The 27498-nt window shown below is 38.3% G+C and overlaps 5 protein-coding genes and 1 non-coding gene across 8 annotated transcripts; 5 read left to right on the forward strand and 1 right to left on the reverse strand.

Annotated features, from left to right (window-relative positions):
* The first annotated feature begins 6825 nt into the window (after window positions 1–6825).
* On the forward strand, window positions 6826–9529 carry LOC108856889 (uncharacterized). Its single transcript, XM_018630791.2, has 3 exons — window positions 6826–7010; window positions 7221–8138; window positions 8225–9529. The coding sequence occupies exons 2-3, from the start codon at window positions 7233–7235 to the stop codon at window positions 9299–9301; spliced, it is 1983 nt and encodes a 660-aa protein (XP_018486293.2). The 5' UTR covers window positions 6826–7010; window positions 7221–7232; the 3' UTR covers window positions 9302–9529.
* Window positions 9530–9763: 234 nt separating this feature from the next.
* LOC130495167 (homogentisate solanesyltransferase, chloroplastic-like) lies at window positions 9764–12419 on the forward strand. Its single transcript, XM_056986394.1, has 10 exons — window positions 9764–10040; window positions 10449–10570; window positions 10670–10816; window positions 10997–11222; window positions 11335–11408; window positions 11493–11585; window positions 11684–11801; window positions 11907–11969; window positions 12054–12086; window positions 12209–12419. The coding sequence occupies exons 1-10, from the start codon at window positions 9834–9836 to the stop codon at window positions 12281–12283; spliced, it is 1158 nt and encodes a 385-aa protein (XP_056842374.1). The 5' UTR covers window positions 9764–9833; the 3' UTR covers window positions 12284–12419.
* A 293-nt stretch (window positions 12420–12712) lies between these two features.
* On the forward strand, window positions 12713–14410 carry LOC108836115 (40S ribosomal protein S5-1). Its single transcript, XM_056986395.1, has 5 exons — window positions 12713–12868; window positions 12955–13049; window positions 13532–13803; window positions 13889–14092; window positions 14180–14410. The coding sequence occupies exons 2-5, from the start codon at window positions 12957–12959 to the stop codon at window positions 14232–14234; spliced, it is 624 nt and encodes a 207-aa protein (XP_056842375.1). The 5' UTR covers window positions 12713–12868; window positions 12955–12956; the 3' UTR covers window positions 14235–14410.
* Window positions 14411–14492: 82 nt separating this feature from the next.
* On the reverse strand, window positions 14493–15850 carry LOC108836114 (uncharacterized). Of its 2 annotated transcripts, none has more exons than XM_018609314.2 (4): window positions 15521–15850; window positions 15201–15304; window positions 14723–14841; window positions 14493–14629 (listed from the first exon to the last, which is right to left on the reverse strand). In XM_018609314.2, exons 1-4 carry the CDS (start codon window positions 15810–15812, stop codon window positions 14539–14541), a joined length of 606 nt encoding a protein of 201 aa, XP_018464816.1. In that variant the 5' UTR covers window positions 15813–15850; the 3' UTR covers window positions 14493–14538. The 2 variants fall into 2 exon arrangements, with proteins under 2 accessions (XP_018464816.1, XP_056842376.1); XM_056986396.1 differs by having other exon boundaries at window positions 15201–15307.
* A 2361-nt stretch (window positions 15851–18211) lies between these two features.
* On the forward strand, window positions 18212–26959 carry LOC108860405 (ubiquitin C-terminal hydrolase 13). 2 transcript variants are annotated; one of them, XM_018634288.2, is made up of 32 exons: window positions 18212–18430; window positions 18679–18745; window positions 18877–19033; window positions 19115–19272; window positions 19595–19860; window positions 19958–20176; window positions 20259–20367; window positions 20481–20596; window positions 20888–20986; window positions 21082–21191; window positions 21476–21550; window positions 21935–22013; window positions 22093–22239; window positions 22324–22404; window positions 22510–22629; window positions 22889–23011; window positions 23394–23471; window positions 23579–23667; window positions 23883–23991; window positions 24079–24147; window positions 24228–24335; window positions 24537–24592; window positions 24661–24838; window positions 24927–25028; window positions 25115–25186; window positions 25311–25376; window positions 25535–25600; window positions 25948–26031; window positions 26121–26237; window positions 26332–26406; window positions 26509–26586; window positions 26677–26959. In XM_018634288.2, the coding sequence occupies exons 1-32, from the start codon at window positions 18401–18403 to the stop codon at window positions 26716–26718; spliced, it is 3345 nt and encodes a 1114-aa protein (XP_018489790.2). In that variant the 5' UTR covers window positions 18212–18400; the 3' UTR covers window positions 26719–26959. The 2 variants fall into 2 exon arrangements, with proteins under 2 accessions (XP_018489790.2, XP_056866373.1); XM_057010393.1 differs by having other exon boundaries at window positions 18682–18745.
* Window positions 26960–27389: 430 nt separating this feature from the next.
* TRNAR-CCU (transfer RNA arginine (anticodon CCU)) lies at window positions 27390–27462 on the forward strand. Its single transcript has one exon. It is a non-coding gene; the product is annotated as a tRNA-Arg (tRNA).
* Window positions 27463–27498: the final 36 nt, after the last annotated feature.

The raw sequence follows: 27498 nt of genomic DNA on the forward strand, positions 1-27498 counted from the left end.
AACCATTGGATGGACGGACATAACCGAACCGTACCGGACAGTACCGGCGGACGTACCGGACAGACAATACCGAACCGGACCAGACGCATGAGGAAGAAAGGAAGACTTAGACTTTACCATATTTATGTATTAGCATATTTGTTAGGATATTACTATTTCCTATTCCTAGGAAATAGGATCTTTCCATTTATCTCTTCCTTGTAACATGTATATATATAGATGCCTATTGGCACATCAATAATAAGAGAAATACAAGTTTTACAACACGTTATCAGCACGAGAGCTCTGAGAAAACCCTGAGTGAATTTCGAAACCCTTTTTCCCAGCAACCACCATAAACCCTAGAAATCAGACGAAACTTCAAAACACCGTATCTCCTCAACCCGACGGATCCAGACGACGAGCCACCTATCAAATTCAAGATCTCGACGAGACGAATCCAACGCCGTCGACCTCATCGCAATCCGATACCGGACGCGTTCTCACGAGCTATTACAAGAAGCGCCGTCAACTTGATTCAAAACCCTAATTCGGACGCAACTTCAAATCGACGTATCTCTCAAACCATAAGGATTAGCCGACGTTCCATATATCAAATGAAGCTCTCGACGAGAAGAATCCAGCGCCGCAAACCTCGTCTCAATCCGAGTTCAGACGCGTTCTCCACCTCCGTTTCAATCCGCGTTGACAATTTCCTTTTTACTAAAGGAAACCCTAGCTGTCTTTCCATTCTCATCCGACCAGCACACATACTGACCATCCGACGAATTGATCAGCACCCGATAAGCCACCAGACGATCCGACAGTTCATCCAACAGCCGGTAGAGGTTCCGGACGATCCGATCAGCCCGTTCCTTGCTCGCGATAGACGTTCAAGCCGTTCGCGGTTTTCTCTCCTCTCTCTAGGTGGTCCAGTTTCAGATTCTCTCCAATCTAAAGGTAAATAAAATCTGAAACACCCTTTGGAACCATATCAAAACGAATTTGGTTGTTTGTTAAAGGATTGAACATTAAAATTTGATGAACCTAAAAACCTAGGACAATTGAATCCCTAAATAAATTTGAGGAATTAGGATTTGGTTTAGTTCTCCCGTTAAGTTGCTAGATCAAACGGTCATTAGGTTGTTAGAAGCACAAATATTCCTTATTCAATAAGAGATTGATTAAATCAATTAAAACCAAAACACTAAGTGTTCTTGGATCTCGAAAACCTTATGATCTGAATGATCAATCGGAGCCAATAGAAATCGATCACCCCTTAAACCCATCTTGGTCGATTTCACAAACTATAAATTCTATAAACTGAAATCTGAATTATTTTCTTGATTGCTTGATTGATTGATTTGTTGAAATTTCCTTTCTGCTAAAATGGAAAATTTCCTTTTCTGAAAAAATAGAAAATTTTATTTTCTGAAAAGTTTTCAGCTTTTGTTAAATTGCATATTCCAACTGAATTTGAAATAGGAATATTGCTAGAATGCTCACCATTGATCATTGATTGCTAGGTTGATAAAAATCGATTGCATTAAGTTATAATCATTCAATCGGAACCGTGTGGTTCACTTGCATACATAATGATGTTTAGGTTGTTAGTATGATTGTTCATCTAGGTTGCTAGACTGTCTGATTCATTAGGTTGATAGATTTACATTAAATCCGACCTGAACACTTAGAATCATCCTGCTAGGATAGATTAAATGAATCTGACTGTTCATACTAACCAGCCGTGTGGCTTTGCATCATGTACTGTGGTCGTGTGACCTAAGGGTCGTAAGACCTGATGCATTATAACCCTGAACATATAGTTTATATTTCATATATCACTTGTCTGAAATTTTTTTAGTTAGGTCCGCAGGAACCTAGATCACATAAGAACACTTGAAAATTTCTGAAGTTGATATATGATTGCTTAAAGGGATATTTCATGTTGATTAATTAATACTTGTTAGAAATTTTTGTTTTGGTTGGTGTAAACCATTGATATATTGAGTGATAAAATTTCTAAAAGTATTTTCATGTTTGATTGATTATTTGAATGCATGAATTCTAAGAATTGATTGATTGATTGATATGATTCAGATGTCAACCTTGGATTATGATACCCTAGAAATTTCTGGAGAAAATTATCTAGGATGGGCAATGAATATCTCATATATACTATGGACAGAGGGTCTTGGGAAATGTATCATCAAGGATGATCATGGAACCAAGAACGAAATGGCATTAACAGTAATGAGCCATCATCTCATTGAGGAACTGAGAAATCAGTACCGAGATATAGAGAGCCCCCGATGCCTCTGGACAGAATTAATGTCCAGATACACTAAGGTGTTATTACCAAAAATAAGGCATGAGTGGATGAGCCTCAGATTCCGGGACTATGGGTCCGTGGAAGAATATAATTATACCCTGTCCGAAATAGCTCATAACCTGATATTATGTGGTGAAAAGTTAACAGATGAGAAATTACTTGAAAAGACATTCTCTACAGCAGATCCAAGAGATCTATTTTTACATCATAGAGAGAAATGTTTCACCACATACAATGATCTGTTCTCATACTTATTACAAAGAGAGTGGATGAATAAAATAAAGAATGAGATGAGTGGTTATGAAGCAGATTGTGATGAAAGAGATAATAAATCCGAGGAAGCCACATCCAAAGTGACAGTTGGAGTGGCCGGCTTGACCATAGGCTAAAAGGCCATTTGACATCCTGAAATTTTGCTTTGTTTGTTTGATTTACTTTAAATCTTATTATGTTATATGATTTGGTGTTTTTATGAAAACCTTTATTGGAATTTTTTTATTGAATGATTTTTATTTATCTTAGAATTACAAAGCATAAAAATATCCACGAAAAATAAAAATAAAATTCTCCCAATAAATCTTGTTCTAGAAGGATAGTTAGACCACAGCCAAGGCATTGCCTGAAGGGCATTATATACACCCAATTTCGTGGCCCATTGAGTACTAACAAGAAATGGTTTCCATATAGAAACAATGGGCAAAAGAGAACAAAAGGTTCCTACAGATTTTGAAAGAAAAATCGCCTAAGGCCTTATAAGAAAGTGGTCAAGACTATACCTATATACTCTACTGATTAATACTATGCTAAGATCAGTATGATGAGAGGCAAAAGAGCCATGGTAACCAGTTGGTTAACCATACAAAATTACACTTAATGGCATGACCGGACTAGCCATCCGGATCGATCCAAACTTGATGCAAATAATTGAAAGGCACAAAAGAGTTATCTCATAGAATCTCACGTTGTGAAACATGTACACAAGGGAAGCTCATGAGGCCTAACTGTCCCAAGTATCATGAAATGGCATAATGGTTTATAGCATGTTCATGAGGGGGAGAATACACACCCGTGTGGTACATGACCATACTATAAAAACATGAACATGATCCGTGGGACATGGTCTATGACCATGGAAAATTAATACAAAGACAAGCCACGTCCATCATGATAAACCATCCGGTCGAGACCGGGATGGATGGACAGGACGTGGACGCGGTCAACAAAGTTCATACGACCGTACCACGGACGATGAAACTGACCGGGTCGAGAACAGAACCATGGACAATCATTTGGCCGATTTCCTATAATACAAAGGCCACGACCTAATGCTTGGGAACACACTGATATACATGTGTAAAGACAATATGCATCAGGCCATATAAGTGAGCATAGATATTCCCATCTCAGATTGAATACGGGTCACGACCAGACATATGAATCTTAAAGAGATTTAACCACCACATTCATATGTGCTTTCTAAGATAGAAACTGAGATAAGAATTGGGAATATATGTTGGATAGAAGTATGACTTTCTCCCACGAATTTATATGAAACCTTGAGCCAAATATGGGTGATAAGATTAAATGGCCAGGTTCACGGATTGCATGAGTAATCCGACTGTCCAACATCAAAAGTGAGAAAGCTATAAGCTGGATAAAGAGTAAGAGATTGGTATTAACCATCATTGTCTTGGCAAGATCCTCGGACTAGAAATATAATCTAAGACGTCCAAAGAATGTGATCAACTAATGCAAAAGCTAGCAGAACTAGATGCCAGACACATTGACCCGAAAGGAAAGAAAAGAATGACAAAATGTCATACCAGCTTATGCACCACGAAATTTGATGTCCTAAGAGACACAATCAAGTTGCTACAGAGTCTATACAAGATAGACCAAAGTGTTCCATAAGATAAAGGAACCTCGGATAGAAAGAAATGAAAAGGTGCACAGAATGATATAAATCCGAGTTCAAAAGGGAACCAGTCCGGACATGGAGATAAGGCTGGCCAGCTAACCATCTAAGGTACCAGACCATGTAGTTTGGGACGCCAAACTGCAAGGAAATAAAGGTCCTAGATAATGAAATCTCAAATCGATTTGGACATGTCTGGAACACAATGGAACCATACATAAGAGTGTTAACACCACTGATGTATTTACATATAAGAGATCTCATAAAAGAAAGTAGCACTTGAGTATAAGATATAATGCGAGGATCATAAACCCACGAGAGTACTCACAAAGAATAAAATGGACGTGGGGTTTAAAGTAAAGAAAGATGGACGTATTGGCCATAAAACGCCATCAAGTGATAAAACCAGTGAATGGGTCATGTGAGGACAGTAAACCGTGAGATAAGGACATGGTCACGTGGTCTAAGACGTGCATGTACCTATTTACAGCATTTGAACATAGCTGATTACACAAGGTTACTCACAGAGACCGAAAAACAGTTTATAAAGAGATATACTCCTATGTGGTGGATGCTACTACTCAGATTCGAAATTGACAAAGGTCTGGTCATAAGTAAGAGATAAAAACGTAGTAAGCAAGCATATGGATCACTGGATCAAATATTATAAAGGTACCACAAAGATGAGAAAAGAAATTCTCAATGAACAGCATTGTTCCTAAGCTGTTCATGGACTGAGTCATTAAGCAGCTGTATAAGTAAAGGATCTGTCTAAGAACAATCCAATTCAGTCCATACATACTTATAAGAAGTACAAAATCCCTTGTGTTTGGAACCAGCCTAAAGAGAGGTTGATACAGTTTATTTCTAGATCTCAAAAGATCAGCTATCATGTAGCAGTCCATAGGCACGCCTAGCAAAGGTCCATACGAACTAAGGACATGGGACTGCATATACAGATATAGCCGTATGAGAGAAGTACCAATCACCATGTGATTGGTCATGGTCTTTGACCCAATGGTCTACGACAAAGGCTTGATAGCAACACACCAACAACATCTTAGACATCCATCAAAGGTTGTGTGTGTGTATAAACAAGATTGATTCTTAAGACTATGTATATAAAGACTGCAATAACTCATAGCAGAGACCATAGTCGTGGGTATGTGTATGAGATCAGCACACCCTAAGTAAGATATAAGATGGTCACAGCAAAAAGCGAAGAGAACCATTATGGTTCACGCCAAAGACCATACCAAATCAAAGACTATGTCCGGCTTCTTTCCAGCCGAATCATCCATGAGAGATGACTAATTTTGTTAACCCAAAACGTGGTATGACTTTTGAGGTATCAACTATCAGTATGGATAGTACATATGGCAAGAAAGATTGATTGCCAAGAATAAGGTCCGATGAGTGTACTTGGTTATAGAACCAAAGTCTAATGAGTATGTAAAACTCATTGTAGTAATGATCACTGATGAGAAAATTATAATCTAAGACACTCATGAGAAAATTATGGACGTGTATAGACAAGGTCTATGACACAATATGGATCGACCAGTTCAGTACATTTTCGATAGTACTTAAGAGAAATATCTCACTGTCCATAAACGACCAGGTCATACTATAGGACGATCCATAAACACTTATGGATGAGATCCGACCAAGTAAAGTGGTTAGTAGTCTAAGAGACATACGTTTTTGGTCAAGGACCATAATGGTCGACCATATTATAAGTTGGACGACATAAGGCACAGTACGTCCAAGTGTTCTTCTGCGAAATTCTAAGAGAAAGAAACACAGACACTCCAAGCTCACTGAATCAATATTTACAAGTCCTTACACGGACATCTTCAGTGATGCATTCATCAGGGGGAGTAGTGTGTGTTGTACTCTTTTTCCTTCACCAAGGTTTTTTCCCACTGGGTTTTCCTGGTAAGGTTTTAATGAGGCAACATGAAGCACACTATGAACTCTGAAACGGTTATGGCGTCCAAGGAGGAGTGTTATAAACCATTGGATGGACGGACATAACCGAACCGTACCGGACAGTACCGGGTGGACGTACCGGACAGACAATACCGAACCGGACCAGACGCATGAAGAAGAAAGGAAGACTTAGACTTTACCATATTTATGTATTAGCATATTTGTATTAGGATATTACTATTTCCATGTAGGAAATATGATCTTTCCATTTATCTCTTCCTTGTAACATGTATATATATAGATACCTATTGGCATATCAATAATAAGAAGAAATACAAGTTTTACAACAGACAGCATATAATGTGTATATTATTTACTTTTAATAGTTTGAGTCACATATTTATTTTCAAATAAGTTATTAATTATAAATTAAGATAATTTATATTATTAAAATATTTTGTTATTTAATTACTAATTAAATTATATTTAATTTAGTTTTATTATTTGGAATTAAATCTGCTTGTAAATAAATTATAAAAACCAAAATTTAAATTATATTAAATATTGCAAGAAACTATATTAATTATAAATTATTTTTTTTTTCTAAAAAAAAAGAAACAGAAACCATTTATAACAAAAAATATTAGGTTGCTCAAAAAAAAAAGAAGAGACGACCAAAAGTTGTGGTGAAAGAAAAGAGACCGATTATTGCGCCAAAACCAAAGGTGTTGTCTCCCTCTCCCTTCTTCTTCTTTTTCCTCGTCTTCTTCTTCATCCGATTCCCTTACAGCCTCTACTCCTTCCCCGCTGCGATCTCGTCTCCATCTTCTTCTTAAAGACACCAATTCTACGGTAAATTCTTCTCCTTTTTTTTTATCAATCCAACAGTTGAATTTGCATGTAACATAAGACTCAATTTCGAAACTTTCTGGATCGCTTTTGATCGGATTCAAGACTTGTCCCCGTTCTGAATCATTCTCTTTTATTGTAAAAACTCAAGAAAGTCTAGACCTTTTTTATTCTTGATCTCTAACCGATTCTCGTTCTTCATCTCGCATCCAGACCCAATCAAAAATGGATCCACCAGTCTCGGATCTCGACAAAATCGACGACCAGAAAGAAAAAGGCCCTTCCTTCCACTGCGACCTCTACGACACAGAGCTAGTCCACAAGATGGCTCAAACCCTCCTCCCGGGACTCTCCACCGCCTGCGTTGACAACACGACCGGAGACATCTTCAAAAGCCCAGGCTCCGTTGCCGCCGACATCCGCAAAGAGATGATCGAGTACCTAACTCACAGAAGCGAAACCTTCGTCGCCGAGCACATCGTCCTCCAAGACGACGCCGAAGCCTCTCATCACCCTTTCGACATAGTCTCCGACTTCATCGACGACTTCGCGACCTCGAAAAGGAACCTCTTCAGCCGCGTCTCCGGCTGGCTCCTCAGCGAGAGGAGAGAAGATAACATTGATGATTTCGCTCAGGAGATGGAGATAAGCGGCTTCTGGTTGACCGATCACAGGCAAGGACTAGCTCAGACGCTGCTTAAAAACGTCGACTTTAAGAACCTTTCTCACTGCGAGATGAAGTTTGGGACGGGAGAGGAGCTAGCTGAGCACGCGTTGAGATGTGGGTATAGAACGATGGACTGCGAGAACGAAGGGTGCAATGCGGTGTTCTGCGCGAAGCAGATGGAGAGTCATGGCTCCGTTTGCCCGTTTAAGATAATACAGTGTGAGCAGAGCTGTGGAGAGAGTATTATGAGGCGTGAGATGGACAGGCATTGTATTACTGTGTGTCCTATGAAGCTTGTGAACTGTGCGTTTCGTGCTGTTGGTTGTCTTGATGATGTGCGTCAGTGCGAGGTTCAGCAGCATCAGGTGGAGAATGTGGGGAATCATTTGATGTGTGTTCTCAAGAGTATCTACAAGGAAGCTTCTGTGGATGATCTCAAACCCCGAGCTGAACAGATACAGCAGGTGAAAAATATATCAGCAAAATGCATTTAGCTTAAAGAAGATTTTTTTTTTGTTTCTTAAAACTTTTCGTGGTGTGTTGTTTGCAGTTGTCTGCAAGGTTGTCCGAAGCCAGGAATGCAAGGTCGCTGACGAATCTTGTTAAGGAGATTGATGCAAAGCTGGGGCCTTTAGAGATTAAACCAAAGAGTATTACTGTTTTGGAGTCTGTTAAGCCTGAAGATACAGAGAAGAAAGAAGCTGAGGTCAAAGGAAAACCAGAGACAGCTGGTTCATTGGAGCAAACCGTGGTTTCAAAGGAAGCTGAGGTTTTAGTAGATGATGTAAAGAAAGTTTCTGAAGCTGAGATAGCAGAGAATGTTAACGAAGAAGGGGAACTAAAAGCTCAAAAGCTTTTAGAGATAGGCGAGTTTAGCAAAGAAGGTGACAACAGCTCTGCAGCTGATTTGTCAGTGAGAACTGAAACCAAAGCTCCAGAAGTTGTGGTCATGGATGAAGAGAGTCCAGAGACAAAACAGTCAAGAACAAATGAAACCAGAGGTTTAGAGATTAAAGTGAATGACGTGAATGATGAAGAGAATAGAGAGGGAACCAATAACGAAGCACCCTCAAGAGTAGTCATGGGCAAGGAAGAGGGAGCAAAGACAATCAACTTAAGTCCTCGTGCTTCTGATGAAGATAGAGAGGAGGAGGAGAGTGCAGAGGCAAAACAGTCGAGAACAAATGAAACCAGAGGTGTAGAGACTGAAGTCAATGAAGAGAATAGAGAGACAAAGAAATCAGATGAAACCAAAAGCGAAGCACCTTCGAGAATAGTCATGGACAAGGAGGAGAATGAAGAGGGAACAGAGACAATCAACTTAAATGCTCGTGCTTCTGCTGAAGATAGAGAGGAGGAAGAGAATGCAGAGACAAAACAGTCGATAACAAATGAAACCAAAGGTTTAGAGACTGATGCCAATGAAGGGAATAGAGAGATAAAGAAATCAGATGAAACCAAAAGCGAAGCACCCTCGAGAATAGTCATGGGCAAGGAGGAGATTAAAGAGGGAGCAGAGACGATCATCAACTCAAGGGCTACTGCTTCTGATGAAGCTGAAGCATTGACAAAGAGCTCAGAAGGTTTCTCTAAAGCACAAGCTGAAACCGAACCAAATATGTCTTGACATCTTTTTTTTTGAGAGACCAAACTTAACATGGTGTGTGTTTTTTTCCCTTATGTTTTGTCTGTCTGAAAATATTAACCTCGTTGAATACACTTTTCGAGTCATTATCAAATGTTTTTTTGTTGTTGTTGTGCAGAGTCAGAGTCATCATCAAATGTAATCCAGTTTTGTATTTACTTAACTGACTCTTTTTTTTTCTTACTTCATCAATTGATTATAGTTTCAACTTTTGTCCAATGTCTACATTTTGTAAGCCAGTTGAACTCTAAATCGAAATGATGAAGGTTATTGGACACACAACACAACTATTTAAGTTGCCAGTGTCCTGTAGATGGGTCAATTCTTCTGCTATTTATAAATAAAGTTAAAGAGTTTTAGGATTTTTTGGACAGATGTCAAGAATATAGGGACCGAATTGCAAAATGCAATCTCTTTATGGTCGGTATAACCAAAATAAAAAAAGACAAACTCGGTTGTCTGTGCAAGAGCAAGTAGCAGAGTTTTGTGTGGCTACTGGCTAGTGTAATCATCAATGGAGCTCTCGATCTCGCAATCACCACGTCTTCGATTCTCGTCTGTATCACCTCGTTTCTCAGCAGCTTTTAATCATCACAGACCTTCGTTGCATTTAGCTGGGAAGCTTATAAGCCGTCACAAAGATGCTGCCTTCACTAGCTTATCAAGTTCGTGTATGCGGTCGAAACTTGTTTCAACTAATTTCAGAAAAATCTCGATCCGGGTATGGTTTCGTTCTCTGTTTCTCTTCGGTTCACAAGTCTCTTAGCCGTTGCGTTGACTATTAGTCAATAAAGTTCAAACCTTTCTCAATCTCTTAGGCATTGGATCTGTTCCAATGGAGAATGCATTAAATTCATTTAACACGCAAGAGTTGATACTATCAGGCATATTAGCCGTTACTTTGACTATTATTAATCAAGAAAGTTCTGACCTTTTCAATCTCTTAGCATTGGATCTGTTCCAGTAGAGAATGCCTTTCAGTTCATTTGAAACATTATCTTATGTTGCTTCTCTAGGATGTGTTCATTCATTTTTTATACTATATATATATAGTTTTTGATTACCGTTGCTTGTTTGTTTTGATATGATCTTTTCAATGGTACTCACAAGAGTGGATACTACCTACCAGGCATGTTCTCAGGTTGGTGCTGCTGGTTCTGATCCAGTTCTGGATAGAATCTCGCGTTTTCAGAATGCTTGCTGGAGGTTTCTTAGGCCACATACGATCCGTGGAACAGCTTTAGGATCAACGTTAGTATATGGTTGCATACTGATTTATTGAAAAGGGCTCTATAGTATATATTCCTTGGTTTCATTTTTGATTGAGTGTTGGCTTTTTTTTAATGGCAGTGCCTTGGTGGCAAGAGCTTTGATAGAGAACACTCATCTCATCAAATGGAGTCTCGTTCTCAAGGCACTTTCAGGTCTTCTTGCTCTTATATGTGGAAATGGTTATATTGTTGGCATCAATCAGATCTACGACATTGGAATTGACAAGTATGTGGCACCATTTGATATACATTAGTCACCATTATTATTAAATGCATCATCACTATGAAGCATTTTGTGTGCAATGTGTTACTACTTATGAGTTAAACGCATGTGATCACTACATCCTAATCAGTGTATCATCTAACTCATTTTTGCTTGAATTTGGATTTTCTTTTTGTCTTGCAGAGTGAACAAGCCATACTTGCCAATAGCAGCAGGAGATCTCTCAGTGCAGTCTGCGTGGCTATTGGTGATATTCTTTGCAGTTGCAGGGCTGTTAGTTGTAGGATTCAACTTCGGTCCATTCATTACATGCCTATACTCTCTTGGCCTCTTTCTGGGGACCATCTATTCTGTTCCACCACTTAGAATGAAAAGATTTCCAGTCGCAGCTTTTCTTATAATTGCCACGGTAGGGCGCTGTCCTATCCTTCTGTATCTTAATGATTCCAATACTAGTGGCTTGGGGAATTTAGAAACTTGTACTTAGTAACATGTCTTGTGTATCCACATTTTCTGATCAGGTAAGAGGTTTCCTTCTTAATTTTGGTGTGTACCATGCTACAAGAGCTGCCCTTGGACTTTCGTTTCAGTGGAGGTTAGTCTTCATATGCACCATCATAAGTCATAACATAATGTAGCTTATATTATATTACTCAAGTTTCTATTGGGCATTTTGCAGTGCACCTGTGGCTTTCATCACGTCTTTTGTGACACTGTTTGCACTGGTCATTGCTATTACAAAAGATCTCCCTGATGTTGAAGGAGATCGCAAGTAAGTTAAATACTATTATTATAGCATTTTCTTTACGCCTTTGTTGAAAGCATGTTTTAGTTAATCAAGCATGTTCCTTGGATTTGATTTTGTATAAGGTTTCAAATATCAACGCTAGCAACAAAGCTTGGAGTGAGGAACATTGCGTTCCTCGGTTCTGGACTTCTGCTAGTGAACTATGTTTCTGCCATATCTCTAGCTTTCTACATGCCTCAGGTAAATCATCTGTCTGTTTCCACATTTTATTTTTATTTTTGCTGGAATACTATCACTTGCTTAGTATGCAAAGCTTAATCCATCTATCTTTTTAACATTTGACAGGTTTTCAGAGGTAGCTTGATGATTCCTGCACATATGATCTTGGCTTCATGCTTGATTTTCCAGGTAAAGCCCATCCCAAACGTCATACTATATGCGTTATTTCATTGCCATATATTCATCAATCTCATTGGTTGGTTCTTTTTGTAGACATGGATACTAGAACAAGCAAACTACACAAAGGTAAAAATACTCCTTCAAAAATATCAATTCCTTGAAATATTTCGCAAGACGATGATGATGTGAATGATCATTATTGATCAGTGTAGTGTGTATCTGATGGAAACTTATTTTCATTGTTGCAGGAAGCTATTGCAGGATATTACCGGTTTATATGGAATCTTTTCTACGCAGAGTATCTGTTATTCCCATTCTTCTAGCTTTCATGGTGAAACCTTTCCTCTTCCTCTTTTTGTTGGTTGGAGTCAAAATCAGTTTGTTCATGTACATACTAACAGGATATATGTCCTTTTGAATTTTGATATCTTGCAATGATAATGATTGTACCAATACCAATTCAGACCGGTGATCACTGACTATCTTAGACCGTAATTGAAATAATAAACCAAAATCAAATTGCTGAGAAACCTAAATCCAAGTGTTCATAAGTGCAAAACATATCTGTGATAATTTTACAAAATTTTAGTTCTATTCCTACAAAAGCCAAATTACGATAAAATACTGGGATAATTAGGAAAATAGCCTAAATAGTAGTTTATTAGTACCGCAAGTTAACCAGCTAAACCAGAAACAAACGGTTAAACACATTGACCCGGTTATGTACTGGATACCTGAAATGGAAGCCCATTTTGAGAGCTCCACTACCACTAGAGCCCAAAACCCTAATCCACAACTGTATATTATAAATCACTCTTAGGGTTTTCGTCCCTCCTCTCGTAGCTTTTTGATCTCTCTCTCTCTCTCCCCGCCGTCACTCTCTCCCGCGCGTCGCTTACCGATCTCAGGTGATCTTCTTCCTCCGTTGTCTCTCTCTCTGTCGCACCCTCTCACTGTACTTGTGGAATTCGCTCATACTCTGTTTCTCTCACAGCCATGGCCGCCGCCGCAGAAATCGACGCAGAGATTCAGCAGCAGCTTACCAACGAGGTCAAGCTCTTCAACCGCTGGACCTACGATGACGTCTCGGTAACTTCCTCCTCTTTGATTCGCTTTCATTTGCTCGCTTCTGTGTGATTCAGTCCTCGCCTGCTTCATTTTGCTGTATCAGAGACTTAGCTGGAACCTAGCCTTCATGTTTATGCAACTTTCCTTTTAGATTTGATTGATAATCACAGTCACATTAGCTTTCAGCGTTTAAGTTAAGATCAAATTGTATAACCTATGCTCCTGTCTTGGTGGTAATATTTTCATTTTTGATGGATATTCACACTTAGCCTGGAACCTAGCTTTTACTAATATGCAACTTTCTCTTGTGATGATGTCCCGATCACATATTAAGATCAAATTGTATAACATATACTCCTGTTTTGGTGGTAACACTTAATTATCTGTATAAAGATTCTTCTCCTAGCTTAGTTTAAGTGTTGTATTAAGCTCTGCTGGAATCTTTTGTTCTTTATATTCATTTTTTTTGTGTCTGAAACGTTACGACTTTTCTTATGTTGTAGGTTGCAGACATCAGTCTTGTTGACTACATTGGAGTTCAGGCAGCCAAACACGCCACCTTTGTCCCCCACACTGCGGGAAGATACTCCGTGAAGAGATTCAGGAAGGCTCAGTGCCCCATTGTTGAGAGGCTCACCAACTCTCTCATGATGCACGGAAGAAACAACGGAAAGAAGTTGATGGCTGTGAGGATCATCAAGCACGCCATGGAGATCATCCACCTCTTGACTGATGCCAACCCGATTCAGATCATCATTGATGCCATTGTTAACAGGTACGAAGACTTGAGATTGATAAGCGTTACATGTTTATGCTGTAATGTCGTTGTGACATGATTGTATTGTTTGTTGCTTGGCCAGTGGTCCTCGTGAAGATGCTACCAGAATTGGATCTGCTGGTGTCGTTAGGAGACAAGCCGTTGATATCTCTCCTCTGAGACGTGTTAACCAGGCGATCTTCTTGCTCACAACCGGTGCTCGCGAGGCTGCTTTCAGAAACATTAAGACTATTGCTGAGTGTCTTGCCGATGAGTTGATCAACGCAGCCAAGGGCTCGTCCAACAGGTAAAAGCACGCTCCACACATTTCTTAAACGTTGTGTCCTTATGTGTTATCAGTTGAGCTAATAATAATACCCAAAATCTCTTGCAGCTACGCCATCAAAAAGAAGGATGAGATTGAGAGAGTTGCCAAGGCCAACCGTTAAGGAGTTTCCTTTTGACCTGGTGGATACAATCTTATCAATGAAATTTATGTTTTGTTTTCACTATGCTACAGATGTTTTGTTCTTGTCTTATGATGTTTATTTCGTCTGAACTACTTTCGAATAGATAAGTATCTGATGCTTCAAGCAATTTCGCATCAGTTTATTCAGTTTTGGTACACACTTGAGTCACTACACAAATCACAGGTTAACATACTGCATTTATTTGGCTCGATTACACGCCCATAAAAAGTTCAAACACACGTACGTTCTACACTTTCGCCCATACAGTAGTAGACTTTATTACTTAACTAGTTATCTCCTTTGGTGGCCTTACGATAAGGATGGGACATTTGGCGTGATGAGCACAGTAATCGCTAACGCTCCCAAGAAACGCTCTTCCAGAACACACAAAGGCAAACAAATTGAAACAGCGGTCATAAGTTTTGAGATTAGGAAGGTAAATAATGTGAGAAAGTATTGTAATATACCTTTTGATCTTGCCGAGGCCACGGCTACCGACAACGAGAAGATCAACGTGCATTTGCTCCACCGCCTGGCAAATCATGTCCTTCGCATCGCCTTCAAGCACCAGAGTTTCAGCGCGTATCTGCGCATATGCATCACACAAGATTTGTATATAATTAGTTAGTTTTTATGCGAAATAGTGAAACCTAGTTAGTTAATGAAATATACTCATCAAAATGTGTAATTCAACTAATAAATATAACCCGACGATGCCTACACTCTGCATCAGAAACGTGTTTGATGAAATGTTACGGTAAAACACATAGACTTGTTTGCTCTTCGTGTACTACCTAACCGGATCCGAGTTACAAAAAAAAATAACGGAAACCTGTTTGAGTCACTAGCTACGTTATTCCAAATAATAATATAGATATGAGCATAAGGCTTATACGTTCCAAGTAATTAACAGAATTATTTGTAAAATCAAAATTGATACATAACCTGTTTGGCTCGACACATTTTGAGTGCACGAGAGAGAAGAGCTGCAGAGGTCTCCTGTTGTGCTTTTTTCACCGACTCTATCATCGCGGTCGATGCGTAGACTGCTGCTATATGTACATCGGTTCACAGAACCACGTTATTGTTATATCTTAACAGATTTTTTTTACTAACTATATCGTAACAGATAAATTATATCGTAGACTAGTGTACATGTTTTTAGCTCACTTATAGTATAGAGCAAACTCAAAACTATATTGATTTTTAATGAAAGTTAATTAAAGGAACAATAATTGAAAAAGAGGAAGTAAGCGAGATCGGACCTGTTGCACCTCCGGGTCCAGCCGGGAAAGCAGCAAAATGATAGAACGGAGACTGCACATGAACCACCGTGAGCAGGTCACCTTCTGCTTCAGCTGCCTCAGTGGTCATTAAGAGGCTAGAGAAATGGTCAATGACCCATTGAAGAGCATAGAAGCTCGAATCGCTCTCGTCTATGGCAACCAGCATCCTTTTTGTTGTTGTCGTGACTCTTGGTGGCTCAGCCTCCGTCGTCTCCGGCTGCTTCTCCACCGTCGATGTTTTCAACGCCGCCGTTGCTTGATCCTCCGCCATTGATCTCCTTTTTATTTATAATTTCAGTAAAATGATCATGTGATGTGACAAACTTTGTTTTTCCTTTGCAATGCTTTTATATATTACATGCAAAGATGATAAGTCATGAAACTTAACGGACGCGTGGCAAGCATGGTTCAGAATGTAACGTGGAATAAGACAGACATACCTGAGCCGTTTCAATTTATTTATAGACAATGTTCCAAAAATATTAATGATATATTCAAACATGTAATAGAATAGTTTTCAAAATTTTGTTTTATTATTTATATTTTTTTCCATCTAAGTTTAATATTAAAAAAGGCATAAAAGCCCAACCGAACTACAAAAGCCCAACGAGGGCAAAACCACTAGGACCAGCAATTGGGACACAGCCCAGTAGTCCAAACTAAAAGGCCAAAACGAAAGGCCCACAGAAACCCAAACCCGAAGTCCACCACTCGACTTCTGCGTTCCACGTGGCCAGATCACCACCACGCCATGTCTACGTGTTTAATCCTCACCGACAAGAGGGACACGCGTCTCCTTTCTCTTCACCCATCGTCACCGCTTCGATGCTTCGAGAAAACCACCGCCGGAAAACAGAAACCGCCGACGTTTCACCGCAAGCCATCCGAAGCGAAATCACACCGCTACAACTACGACCACCGTCTTCCTCGCCGTAACATCGCCTAGTGGAGAGCTTCATCGCCTGTCGAGATCTCATCCACCGCTAGCCACGCCGTCAAACTGAAGAGAGCGTCGTTCTCCATCCATACCTCCTAGAGCCGGCGACTCGGAGCTACGAGAGCCTCCATCCCCGGAATCAAAAGCCGGCGACGCGGAGCTGCGAGAGCCTCCACCCCCGGAGTCATAAGCCGGCGACAGTGGTGCTTGTGGGAGCCACCTCTTCCCGGAAACAAAAGGTTTTAGTGAACCGAGAGGGAACAAACGCTCGATCTCTCCCTCACCAAAGACAAAAACACGAAAACTATCAAACAAAGAAAACTAGGAAAACAAAGAAAACTAAAGCCGGACCGGCGGTGGCTGTGGAAGCCCACTCCGCCGGCCGGAAACGTAGATGCACGGCGGTGGTCTTAGAAAGAAGGCAGAGCGTTTTATTATTTATATATATATTTGACATCTTTTTTTAACTATCAGCTCAAAATCTAATACTGTCTAGAAATTTAATGTTTTATGTTATATTTATATATATATATTTTTTAATTTTTTAATTTAGACTATGTTCGACCCTTCCACTTGTACGTGTTAGATGACTTTGCATGCCTCTCTCCACTTTATGTTTTGTTTCTTTTCAACAAAAACTATTATAATCTAAGAAGATTTTAAAATTCAAAGCCAGTTTGATGGAATAGAATCAACATAAACAAATACTAGAACATAGATTTTAAGCATCATATGCAAACTTACAGACCATTATATTTTCACCTTTAGAATATGTTAGATATCAAAGTTTTAGAAGAAATCATGACAGCTCGGTGAATACGGTCTTTCTATAGGTGTAGATGCTATTTTCTTCTTTAATAACCGAGAACAATTTGTTACAAATACCACCTTAAAATATATAATTTTTATTCAGTTTGTTGCTTATTTTTCTTATTCAAATCCTTTCAAATCCTGCATTTTAGATGGATCATTTTTTCTTTTGTAACGCTGATTTATTATAACCGTGCAGCTGTGAAAAAATTATATAAACGATTCAATAACCTGTATTAATAAATCATTTTCTTCAGGATTTGAAAACTGAATTTTTTTGTAGATAGAAGCTTTTAAATTTTAACCACTAGACTATAATAATTCCATAATAAATCATATTCTTTGCTGCATTAGAATTATTATTATTTTGTTTATGTGTTAAAAATTATGTTACTTTTTATTATCTAAGATATTCAGACCAAATAAAATTTAAATTTTAATTACTAAATCTTTCTCTACTGCAAAGATGATTACTTATATATATATATATATATATATATTGTAAAAACATATATATATATATTGTAAAAACATATCTAAATATAATATACTAACAAGGGGTATTATATTATTTTTACAAATAAAGATAATAATTTTGCATATATGTACAAAACTTATAAATGAAGGTAGATGAGTGTTTTACTATTTTATTATTTTTAGTAGATTATTCATGATTTTGCTGATAAAAAAATCTACAGAAAATCTTAAAGTAATAAATTTTACGTGTTTTCCTGATTACTATGAAAGATTTATTTCTATTTACCTAATTATCACCATAATGATCATCAAAACAAAGTTCTCCCAACACCGTCACGGTCACAGTGACGGTCAAGCCACGTGGATATTTCTTATTCGGTCTCAGCAGGTTAAATACCTGTCCCATTCTCATTAGCCTGTCACGTTTCACAGAAGAACCATCAGGGGAACCTATAACCCGGAGAGGATTTACCATACAAAGCCCTCAACTTTGCGAAAATATCGCAATTATCCCCTTCATAAAGCGAGTAAGGATCGATTGATCTACTCTCCAAGTTTTCTATTTCTCTTCCCTCACTTCTTCTTCTACCCCTCCTGCTCTTTGGCGCTCTCTCTCTCTCTTTTCACTCTTAGATATGACTGTGATGACTCCGCCGCCGATTGATGTAATCTCCGATTAACCTTATACTGCCTTTTGTATCAATTTATCGTCGGTTTCTTCGTTGATTTCACCTTGTTTCGTTGTTCTCTTCGCCAGGCTGATCCATTAGGGTTTTGTTTTCTCTAGAAATCGTCTAGAAGATACTGTGATTTCGTGTATAAGTGATTACTGTTTCTGTTTTGACGTTCGTGAAATTAGGGTTTCTATTAGTCAGAACTCTGATTTTTTTTTTTTTAAACCGATTGTTTACAGCAGCAAGAGGACGAGGAGATGCTGGTTCCGCATTCTGATGTAGTAGAGGGACCTCATCCCATGGAAGGTAATGTTTTCGGGTTCAGTTGAATTCGATCCGCTTCTCTGCTCTTGGATTGTGCAGATGCTATATCAGTTGTGGATACTGTCACTGTGCGCTAGGGTTTTGCGTTAACAATGTTGTTGATGCATTTGTAGTTGCTCAACCTGAGGGGGCTGCTGCTGGTGCTGTTGTGGAGAATCCGCCAGTGGAGGAACCTCCCACTATGAAATTCACCTGGCTTATCCCAGGTTTCACTAGGCTCAACACCAGGAAGCATTACTCTGATGTTTTCGTTGCTGGAGGTTACAAATGGTAATAGCCAATACACTTTTCCTGATGTGCGTATGATTTTATTGACATGAGTGAGTTGATTTTCTTTTGTCTATCTTGCAGGCGAGTATTGATTTTCCCGAAAGGAAACAATGTGGACCATTTGGCCATGTACTTGGATGTTGCTGACTCTGGGAGTCTGCCATACGGGTGGTGCAGGTATGCACATTTCGGCCTGACTGTAGTGAATCAGATCAACAACAGATACTCCGTGAGAAAAGGTATCTTATTCATGTACACACTCTGAATGCATTCGTATAATGAGCAAGTAGTGGCAATTTTTTTTTATTTCTCGAAGTTAGTGTGTTGGGTTTTTAAAGGAGTTTGTGGTGGACCTTGTGACTGAGTCGAGCTACTGCTTTCTTTAGCATTGACCATGCTTTACTTGTTAATTTAAGTGAGGATGATTAATGTGGATCATGTACCTTTTGAATTTTATCAACCGCCAGTGATGCTGCTACTTTTCTTTTTTTTGAGGTCAACCTGCTGTTTTAATAAGTAGATGCAGTCTTCATGGTAATTCTTCTTTTTGTATGGCTGCAGAGACCCAACATCAATTCAATGCAAGAGAAAGCGATTGGGGGTTTACATCATTCATGCCTCTGGGCGAGCTCTACGATCCCACTCGTGGGTATTTAGTTAATGATACTATTCTGATTGAAGCTGAAGTTTCTGTGCGGAAGGTTCTTGATTACTGGTCATATGACTCAAAAAAAGAGACGGGGTTTGTTGGACTTAAGAACCAAGGTGCTACCTGTTACATGAATTCTCTCCTAGAGACGTTATACCACATTCCTTACTTCAGAAAGGTGGGACACATGTCTTGTTTTGTTCTTTTCGATTTGCTAAATAAGGATTTCACCAAATTCGAGATAAAGACATCTCAATACTGCTCGATTCTTGTAGGCTGTTTACCACATGCCAACAACTGAGAATGATGCACCTACGGCGAGCATACCATTGGCCCTCCAGAGTTTGTTTTACAAACTTCAATATAATGACAACAGTGTAGCTACAAAGGAGCTGACAAAGTCGTTTGGCTGGGATACCTATGATTCGTTCATGCAACATGATGTTCAAGAACTCAACCGAGTTCTCTGTGAAAAGCTTGAGGACAAAATGAAGGTATGTCTTCTTTTGCGGAGCTTTTCTTCTATTCCATCCTCACTTACTGATTTGTGTGTTTAATATTTTTTGCTCTTTCAAGGGAACTGTTGTGGAGGGAACAATACAGAAGTTATTCGAGGGTCACCAAATGAATTACATTGAGTGCATCAATGTAGATTACAAATCCACACGGAAAGAATCATTCTATGGTATGTAGTTTTAAACAGTAACGTATTTCATGGCGTCTGGCTTCTTATTTTATCAGAATCAATATGCTTTAGCAAGATAACTTCACATCCGTGTAATTTGTCTATTTACGCAGATCTCCAGCTTGATGTTAAAGGCTGCAAAGATGTATATGCTTCGTTTGACAAGTATGTTGAAGTTGAACGCCTTGAAGGAGACAACAAATACCATGCAGAAGGACATGATTTGCAGGTCGGCTGTCTCTTTCTTTTATGTTTATGTTTTCAAGCTGTCTTCTTTCTTTCCTTCTCATAATTTGGTACTGGGGAATGTTTAAGGAATTGCGAAATTCATTATTTGGGTACCCTTCTTTTCTTTCTAGCTCTCTGCATATTGGTATAGGATTTGTAATGAGTCTGAAAGCTATATTATGAATTTATAGAAATCATTATAAAGTAAGAACTGTTAGAATTTAATTAATTGTATTTGATTCAGTTACTTCATACTTGGCCCACGTATTTTATTTAAATTTAATGTTTTCAGGATGCAAGAAAAGGTGTTCTGTTCACCGACTTTCCACCCGTACTTCAACTTCAGCTCAAGAGGTTTGAATATGATTTTATGCGAGACACAATGGTGAAGGTTAGTTTTTGAAATTCCTCTGAGCCATGCGTTGACTTAATTTTAGGTTTGCACTAATATATGTTGGTGAGTTCTGACGTACCATTATTTTATAGATAAATGATCGATATGAGTTTCCTCTTCAACTGGATCTCGACAGAGAGAATGGAAAATATTTATCCCCTGATGCTGACAAGAGTGTCCGTAACCTCTATACACTCCACAGGTATAATTTCCGTTGTATCTTGCCTTATGTAACGCTGAGTTACGGTAGATTCAATTAGAACTATTCACAATTGTAGTAGGATGTTTTCTTCAAGTGTCAAGTTCTTTTGATCCTCTGCTAGATTCCTCCTCAGGGAATCGGGTTGCCTTAACGTTGATTCCCTTATTATATGGACAGTTAATTTTCCTTTAATGAAAGTGAAAGACATCATGAATTATGCTGTAGTAATTTTTTTTTGTTGCCTAATGTGTTTTGGCTTAAACTGTTTACTCATTTCTATGCAGTGTCTTAGTTCATAGTGGTGGAGTTAATGGAGGGCACTATTATGCTTATATCAGGCCAACACTCTCAGACCAGTGGTGTGTACTTCTATATTCTCCATCTCCCCGTCTCTTATTCCTTTTATGCGAAATTAAGTTTTGTATATTGTAACCCTTAAGTAGTTCTACTGAAAGCTAGTTTGTTCATTATCTAGGCTAGCATTGTTGAAATTATGTATTGTGATAGTTGAAATGTTATTGGATTTCTTTTGAATCTTTTACCCTCATCACTGAACTTGTATGTAGTGTGAAATTGGTTCCATACTTGATCATTCACTATATAAGAGATCTTTGTTGTTTCTCCACGTGCCCTTTGTCTCCCAGTTTATCCATTGAAATAAATAAGTAGTGTATTTTTCTGTGCTTTCTGGTGTGTTTTCAGATGACACTAATTAACATATTTTATCCGTCCTTTTCTTTCAGGTATAAATTCGATGATGAAAGGGTGACAAAGGAAGATGTGAATAGGGCACTGGAAGAGCAATATGGTGGCGAAGAAGAGGTAAAGTTTTTGTTTTAAGTTTTATATGTTTGCCTTGTAAGTCATATTTCTCATTTCATGTATCTCAAAGTCTCTGCAGTTACCACAGAACAATCCTGGTTTAAATAATCCACCTTTTAAATTCACAAAGTACTCGAACGCATACATGCTTGTTTACATTCGGGAAAGCGACAAGGATAAAATAATATGCAACGTTGATGAAAAAGACGTTGCAGAACATTTACGGGTAAGAAATTCAGTTACACGCTTTTTCCTGTGTCTATCTGACTTGGTTTTGCTTAAATGAAATGAGTTTAACATGTACTGACAGGTGAGGCTGAAAAAAGAACAAGAAGAAAAAGAAGATAAAAGAAAATACAAGGCTGAAGCTCACCTCTTCACGACAGTCAAGGTTTTCTGCTTTTCTAAAATTGGGTCTCAAAATTTGTTCTTATCTGATCTAGTTCTTGTATAGATCGATACTGATGTTACTAATGCAATTTATGCTTTTATGAAGGTCGCAAGAGATGAAGACATAACAGAGCAAGTTGGAAAGAATATGTACTTTGATCTTGTTGATCATGAGAAAGTCAAGAGTTTTCGAATCGAGAAACAGACCCCCTTTTTACGTTTTAAGGTAGATACCTCTGTCTTCCTAATCTTCAGCTGGAGATTGGTTTTGTGAGGAAATTTCTTTCTGGTAAAATAAATCCATGTTGGAACAGATGAATAGTGATCAGAGGATTTTATGAGAAAAATTATGCTCTTCGGAGTCTGGTTTGTATAAGTTTTCTTATAAGATGTCGTCTCTGATGGAAACTTTCTAGTTGTTGGTAGTTATCTAGTGTCTTGTGTGCTTCTAGCTATAACAATTTGTAAAATTTATCCTCATGTAGGAAGAGGTGGCCAAAGAATTTGGTGTCCCGGTTGAGATGCAGCGGTTCTGGATTTGGGCAAAGCGGCAAAACCATACTTATCGTCCCAACCGCCCCCTGTTATCTCATGAAGAATTACAGATGGTACTTATCCATTTTTATATAAATAATCTATGCATATATGTTGCTTCATTCATACGGGATTATTTATGTGCTAGACATTTTTGATATTCACCACCTTAAAACCATCACTGATAATCTCTGTATAAATCTGCGTTAATAAATTTAGTCGAAATTATTCTTGTACTAGGGGTGGGGCATTTTTGGGTCTCGTCATAAACTGCCATTGCTTCTTACAAGCTGAAAATTGTATCTTGTTCTCCATGGGCTCATATGTTTTACTAATTTCCTACTCATTATTTTTGGACTAAGCCAAATCCCCTTCCCAATAACTGTATATGTATAAGCCAGTTTGTTACTTTATAATATTGTTTTGAGATACATAATTCTGAATATCTTATTGTAGGTTGGACATATAAAAGAGGCATCAAACAAGGCAAACAATGCTGAACTAAAGCTGTTCTTGGAAATAGAGCGTGGACCGGTAATACTTCTTGCCTCGTTTAATTGTTGAGTCCAATTTCTTGATGAAATTCTGAAACCATTTTGTCAACAAGCGCAAATAGTTTTGCTAATTATTTAAATATATAGGATGGGCGTCCTATTCCTCCCCCAGACAAGTCACATGAAGATATTCTTCTTTTCTTTAAGCTCTACGACCCTGAGAATGGAGTACTAAGGTAACTCTAGCATCCACCCGTTTCTACTTTGGCATCTGTTCAAATAAATGTTTTATACTGCTCCTATTATCTTTACTCTTACTATCTCTATCTTTCATTTTCCTCTTGAATGAAAAATCTGTCACCCCCTTACTCCTATTCTTCTTTTAAGTGTTTTATATTTACTTGAATTTGTATCTTTCGTTATTGTTACAAAATTTGTGGATATGGTGCAGATATGTTGGCAGGCTCATGGTGAAAAATTCCAGTAAGCCCATGGATATAATAGGGGAACTGATTCAAATGGCCGGCTTTACTCCTGATGAGGAAATAGAACTTTTTGAGGTAAGGGCTGGTGCCTTTTAATTCTACCTTTTCATCATAATTATGGCATTAAACGTTCCATTGAATTACTTTTGGTGCTCATTTCAGGAAATAAAGTTTCAACCTTGTGTAATGTGCGAACAACTGGATAAGAATACGTCTTTTAGACTATCTCAAGTAATGTTTCTCTCATTGTATTAACTGCAATTATTCATGGTTTTGTGTCTCTTCTTTTGAAATGGGCTTCTTGCGTTCAGATTGAAGATGGAGATATCATTTGCTATCAGAAAGCTCTTTCTATCCAGGACGATGAATATTCATACCCGGATGTGCCATTGTTTTTGGAGTATGTACAGAATCGAGAGGTATAATAAAACTGGGCAATTGAGACAATAGTGAACTGGTTAGAGTGTCGTGTTATAAATTTTTTAAAGTTGCAAATAAGCATTTATTCATTTATCATGGCAACTTAAAGTAAAAGTATGATATTTCTAAGTATTATTTTTTCTTACCCTGTCAAAGGTGTGATTATCCGTGTCTTAAACGTTGTTTGTTAATCCGTGCAGGTGGTGCGTTTTCGTACCCTGGAAAAACCAAAAGATGATGAGTTTACTATGGAGTTGTAAGTACCTCTATAGACAACATTAAATCGGGTATCCAGTTTTGAATTCGTAATGCTTCTACTTTCAGGTCAAAGTTGCACACATATGACGATGTTGTGGAAAGATTGGCTGAGAAGATTGGCCTTGATGATCCGTCGAAAATTAGGCTTACTCCTCACAATTGCTACTCCCAGCAACCCAAGCCTCAATATATCAAATACCGTGGAGTTGACCATCTTTCAGACATGTTAGCTCACTATAATCAGGTGATTGTTTGAGTGAAGCTTGATATATTCTTATTTCCCTGTCAATGCAGACTTGCTTATATAAGTGCTTTCTGTTTTTTTTTTTCAGATGTCTGACATTTTGTATTATGAAGTTCTGGACATTCCCCTACCAGAATTGCAAGGTCTTAAGACTCTAAAAGTAGCTTTTCGTCATGCTTCAAAGGACGAAGTAAGTGTTCAACTTAGATTTGTGCAACTTAGCTCTCTTCAACTAATATAAATATCTTTCAATCCTTATAGCTATTAAATTTGCAGGTGACAGTTCTCACTATGAGACTTCCTAAGCAGAGTACTGTGGGAGATGTTATTAACGAGCTTAAAACAAAGGTGATCCAATCTACTTGCAATCTTGTTGTCTTAATACTGCATGCATATCTACGTAGCAGCCACTTTAAAGCATTTTTCTCTTCCTGACGGTTAATGTTTTTTGGGTTTAAATAAAATGCTTCAGGTGGAGCTTTCACATCAAGATGCAGAATTGAGGTTGCTTGAGGTGTTTTCCCACAAAATCTACAAGGTAACATGCTTAATTCTCGTCTTTGACATTGTAATTATCTTTTTTTTACTAATTTAACATGATGGCTTGTAGACTGTACCAAATTTTGCGTGATGTAATTTGGCAATCTTCTGAAACTTTGTAAATTTTGATCCAATCTGCTTGGGTACGTTTTGCAGATCTTTGCATCTACCGAAAGAATTGAGAGTATCAATGACCACTACTGGACTTTACTAGCGGAGGAGGTAAATCACCAGGCCTCAACTTCTTTGGATGTTGATTCTTGCTTCTTTGAATTTGTTGCCTGTATTCTTTCTGTAAGGTCAGATTTGACAAAATTACGATGATGTGATCTTGCTGGTTGAAGTATATTTGTAAATTGAAGGAGACAATTTCTTTGCTGTTGGCGATATCACAAGGGTTGCTTTAGAAGAGGGCACACCACATTGTTCCTTGATGTATAGGCTAATTGAATGCTTGGGAGGAATAATTGTGTTTGAGCTTATACTAAATAAGATAGTTGCAATTTTTACACTGGTTAATGACTTCGAAGATGCTGACTTTCTTCTTTAACTATCTTGTGAAATCTCAGATACCCGAGGAAGAGAAAAATATTGGTCCCAATGCTCGGTTAATCCATGTGTACCATTTTGCCAAAGAGGCTGGACAAAGTCAGGTGGTAGTCTCTATTAAGCTTTAAGTTTCTTATAAAAAAAGTTACTTGAGGTGTCCATTACTTTTTTTTGACCATTGTTTCTTTCACAGCAAGTTCATAATTTCGGGGACCCCTTCATTTTGGTGATCCACGAAGGTGAAACTTTGGAAGAAATGAAGACCCGTATCCAAAAGAAACTTCATGTACCTGATGATGAGTTTGCCAAGGTATGCATGTCTTGCTCTGATTTGATAATAACTGCTGAGATGATAATAAGTTTGTTGTTATTAATGGTTTTTTTTTCCCTCTGATGTTATCCAGTGGAAGTTTGCTTCTTTTTCAATGGGACGTCCCGACTACTTGCAGGACACAGATGTTGTTTACAATCGCTTTCAGGTAAAAAAAAAGCGCCTTTTTTATCCTTAAATTCTCAAAAAAAAAATAATCCAAGACTTAACCCTCTCATTACTTTTTGAAAACTGAAATGTTTGGAAACAGAGAAAGGATGTATATGGGGCGTGGGAGCAGTATCTTGGGGTGGAGCACGTTGATAATGCTCCTAAACGGGCTTATCATGTAAGACACTCTTATCTCTGTCTTCTCTCTCTAAACACTTTCTCATTCTATAAACTCTGTTAATAATATGTTTGAACGCTCTTGTTGTAGAACCGGCACGCATATGAGAAGCCGGTTAAAATATACAATTAGGAGAGGAGCAAGAGAGGAGACGTGGTGTGGGCCATCCATGGAGGAATATTTTAAAGGGGTGGTTTTGGTGTGTGAGGGTTAGGATGTAGCGTCTCAATTTAGATTTTTATGATAACCAAAAATGAAACATAATCTGCCAGGAGAATGGTTTTATTTCGGCCCTGACGGTAGTAACTGTGGTCTATTTTGGCTTCCAAAAAACTACTCTTTCGGTGTTAATATACTATTGTCTTTGAGACTATTTTTTTGCCGTCTCGCTCTATTCTACAAAAATGCTCATTTTTGAGGCAGAAGCCCCGTTCTTTGATTTGGAAAGGCGTTGGCTTTTTGGTTTTCAGTTAGGATCTGTATCTTCAAGAACAGATTTTACTAAGTTCAAAATAGTTCATTCTATGCATCTTGTTTGATTTTTTTTTGCTGTTATTACTTCCTCTTGAGCCTCTTTTAAATGATTGTCGTACCATGCCTGTTATTTCGAGGAAAAACTAAGCATTTAACAATTAGAACGCCGTATTAGTGTCATGTATCTACATCAACTCTTTGTATACATTTGACAGTTCGGTGGTACTTAGAATAGACGAAAGACACAGAAAATCAAGCAATAAACCAAAGTGGGATAAAGGGGAAAGTAGATATAGACGATTGGAAATTTATAGACGTATTCATCAGTGGCGCCTGTAGCTCAGTGGATAGAGCGTCTGTTTCCTAAGCAGAAGGCCGTAGGTTCGACCCCTACCTGGCGCGTTATTTTTTTCCACTCTTTTCACATTTCCTTTTTCA

This window comes from Raphanus sativus, chromosome 5 (assembly GCF_000801105.2).
Source record: "Raphanus sativus cultivar WK10039 chromosome 5, ASM80110v3, whole genome shotgun sequence".
NCBI classification, from domain to species: Eukaryota; Viridiplantae; Streptophyta; class Magnoliopsida; order Brassicales; family Brassicaceae; genus Raphanus; species Raphanus sativus.

Excerpts from the sequence above, each read along its gene's own strand:
- LOC108856889 (XM_018630791.2), top strand. The coding sequence starts at position 7,233 with ATGGATCCACCAGTCTCGGATCTCGACAAAATCGACGACCAGAAAGAA. Across the intron at positions 8,139-8,224 it reads GAGCTGAACAGATACAGCAG|TTGTCTGCAAGGTTGTCCGA; the intron begins GTGAAAAATATA and ends TGTTGTTTGCAG.
- LOC130495167 (XM_056986394.1), top strand. The coding sequence starts at position 9,834 with ATGGAGCTCTCGATCTCGCAATCACCACGTCTTCGATTCTCGTCTGTA. Across the intron at positions 11,409-11,492 it reads GGACTTTCGTTTCAGTGGAG|TGCACCTGTGGCTTTCATCA; the intron begins GTTAGTCTTCAT and ends GGCATTTTGCAG. Across the intron at positions 11,586-11,683 it reads GATGTTGAAGGAGATCGCAA|GTTTCAAATATCAACGCTAG; the intron begins GTAAGTTAAATA and ends ATTTTGTATAAG.
- LOC108836115 (XM_056986395.1), top strand. The coding sequence starts at position 12,957 with ATGGCCGCCGCCGCAGAAATCGACGCAGAGATTCAGCAGCAGCTTACC. Across the intron at positions 13,050-13,531 it reads GGACCTACGATGACGTCTCG|GTTGCAGACATCAGTCTTGT; the intron begins GTAACTTCCTCC and ends CTTATGTTGTAG. Across the intron at positions 14,093-14,179 it reads GCCAAGGGCTCGTCCAACAG|CTACGCCATCAAAAAGAAGG; the intron begins GTAAAAGCACGC and ends AATCTCTTGCAG.
- LOC108836114 (XM_056986396.1), bottom strand. The coding sequence starts at position 15,812 with ATGGCGGAGGATCAAGCAACGGCGGCGTTGAAAACATCGACGGTGGAG. Across the intron at positions 14,842-15,200 it reads AAATGTGTCGAGCCAAACAG|ATACGCGCTGAAACTCTGGT; the intron begins GTTATGTATCAA and ends GCATATGCGCAG. Across the intron at positions 14,630-14,722 it reads GGCCTCGGCAAGATCAAAAG|AGCGTTTCTTGGGAGCGTTA; the intron begins GTATATTACAAT and ends GTGTTCTGGAAG.
- LOC108860405 (XM_018634288.2), top strand. The coding sequence starts at position 18,401 with ATGACTGTGATGACTCCGCCGCCGATTGAT. Across the intron at positions 20,177-20,258 it reads AGCTTGAGGACAAAATGAAG|GGAACTGTTGTGGAGGGAAC; the intron begins GTATGTCTTCTT and ends TGCTCTTTCAAG. Across the intron at positions 23,668-23,882 it reads CCTGAGAATGGAGTACTAAG|ATATGTTGGCAGGCTCATGG; the intron begins GTAACTCTAGCA and ends GATATGGTGCAG.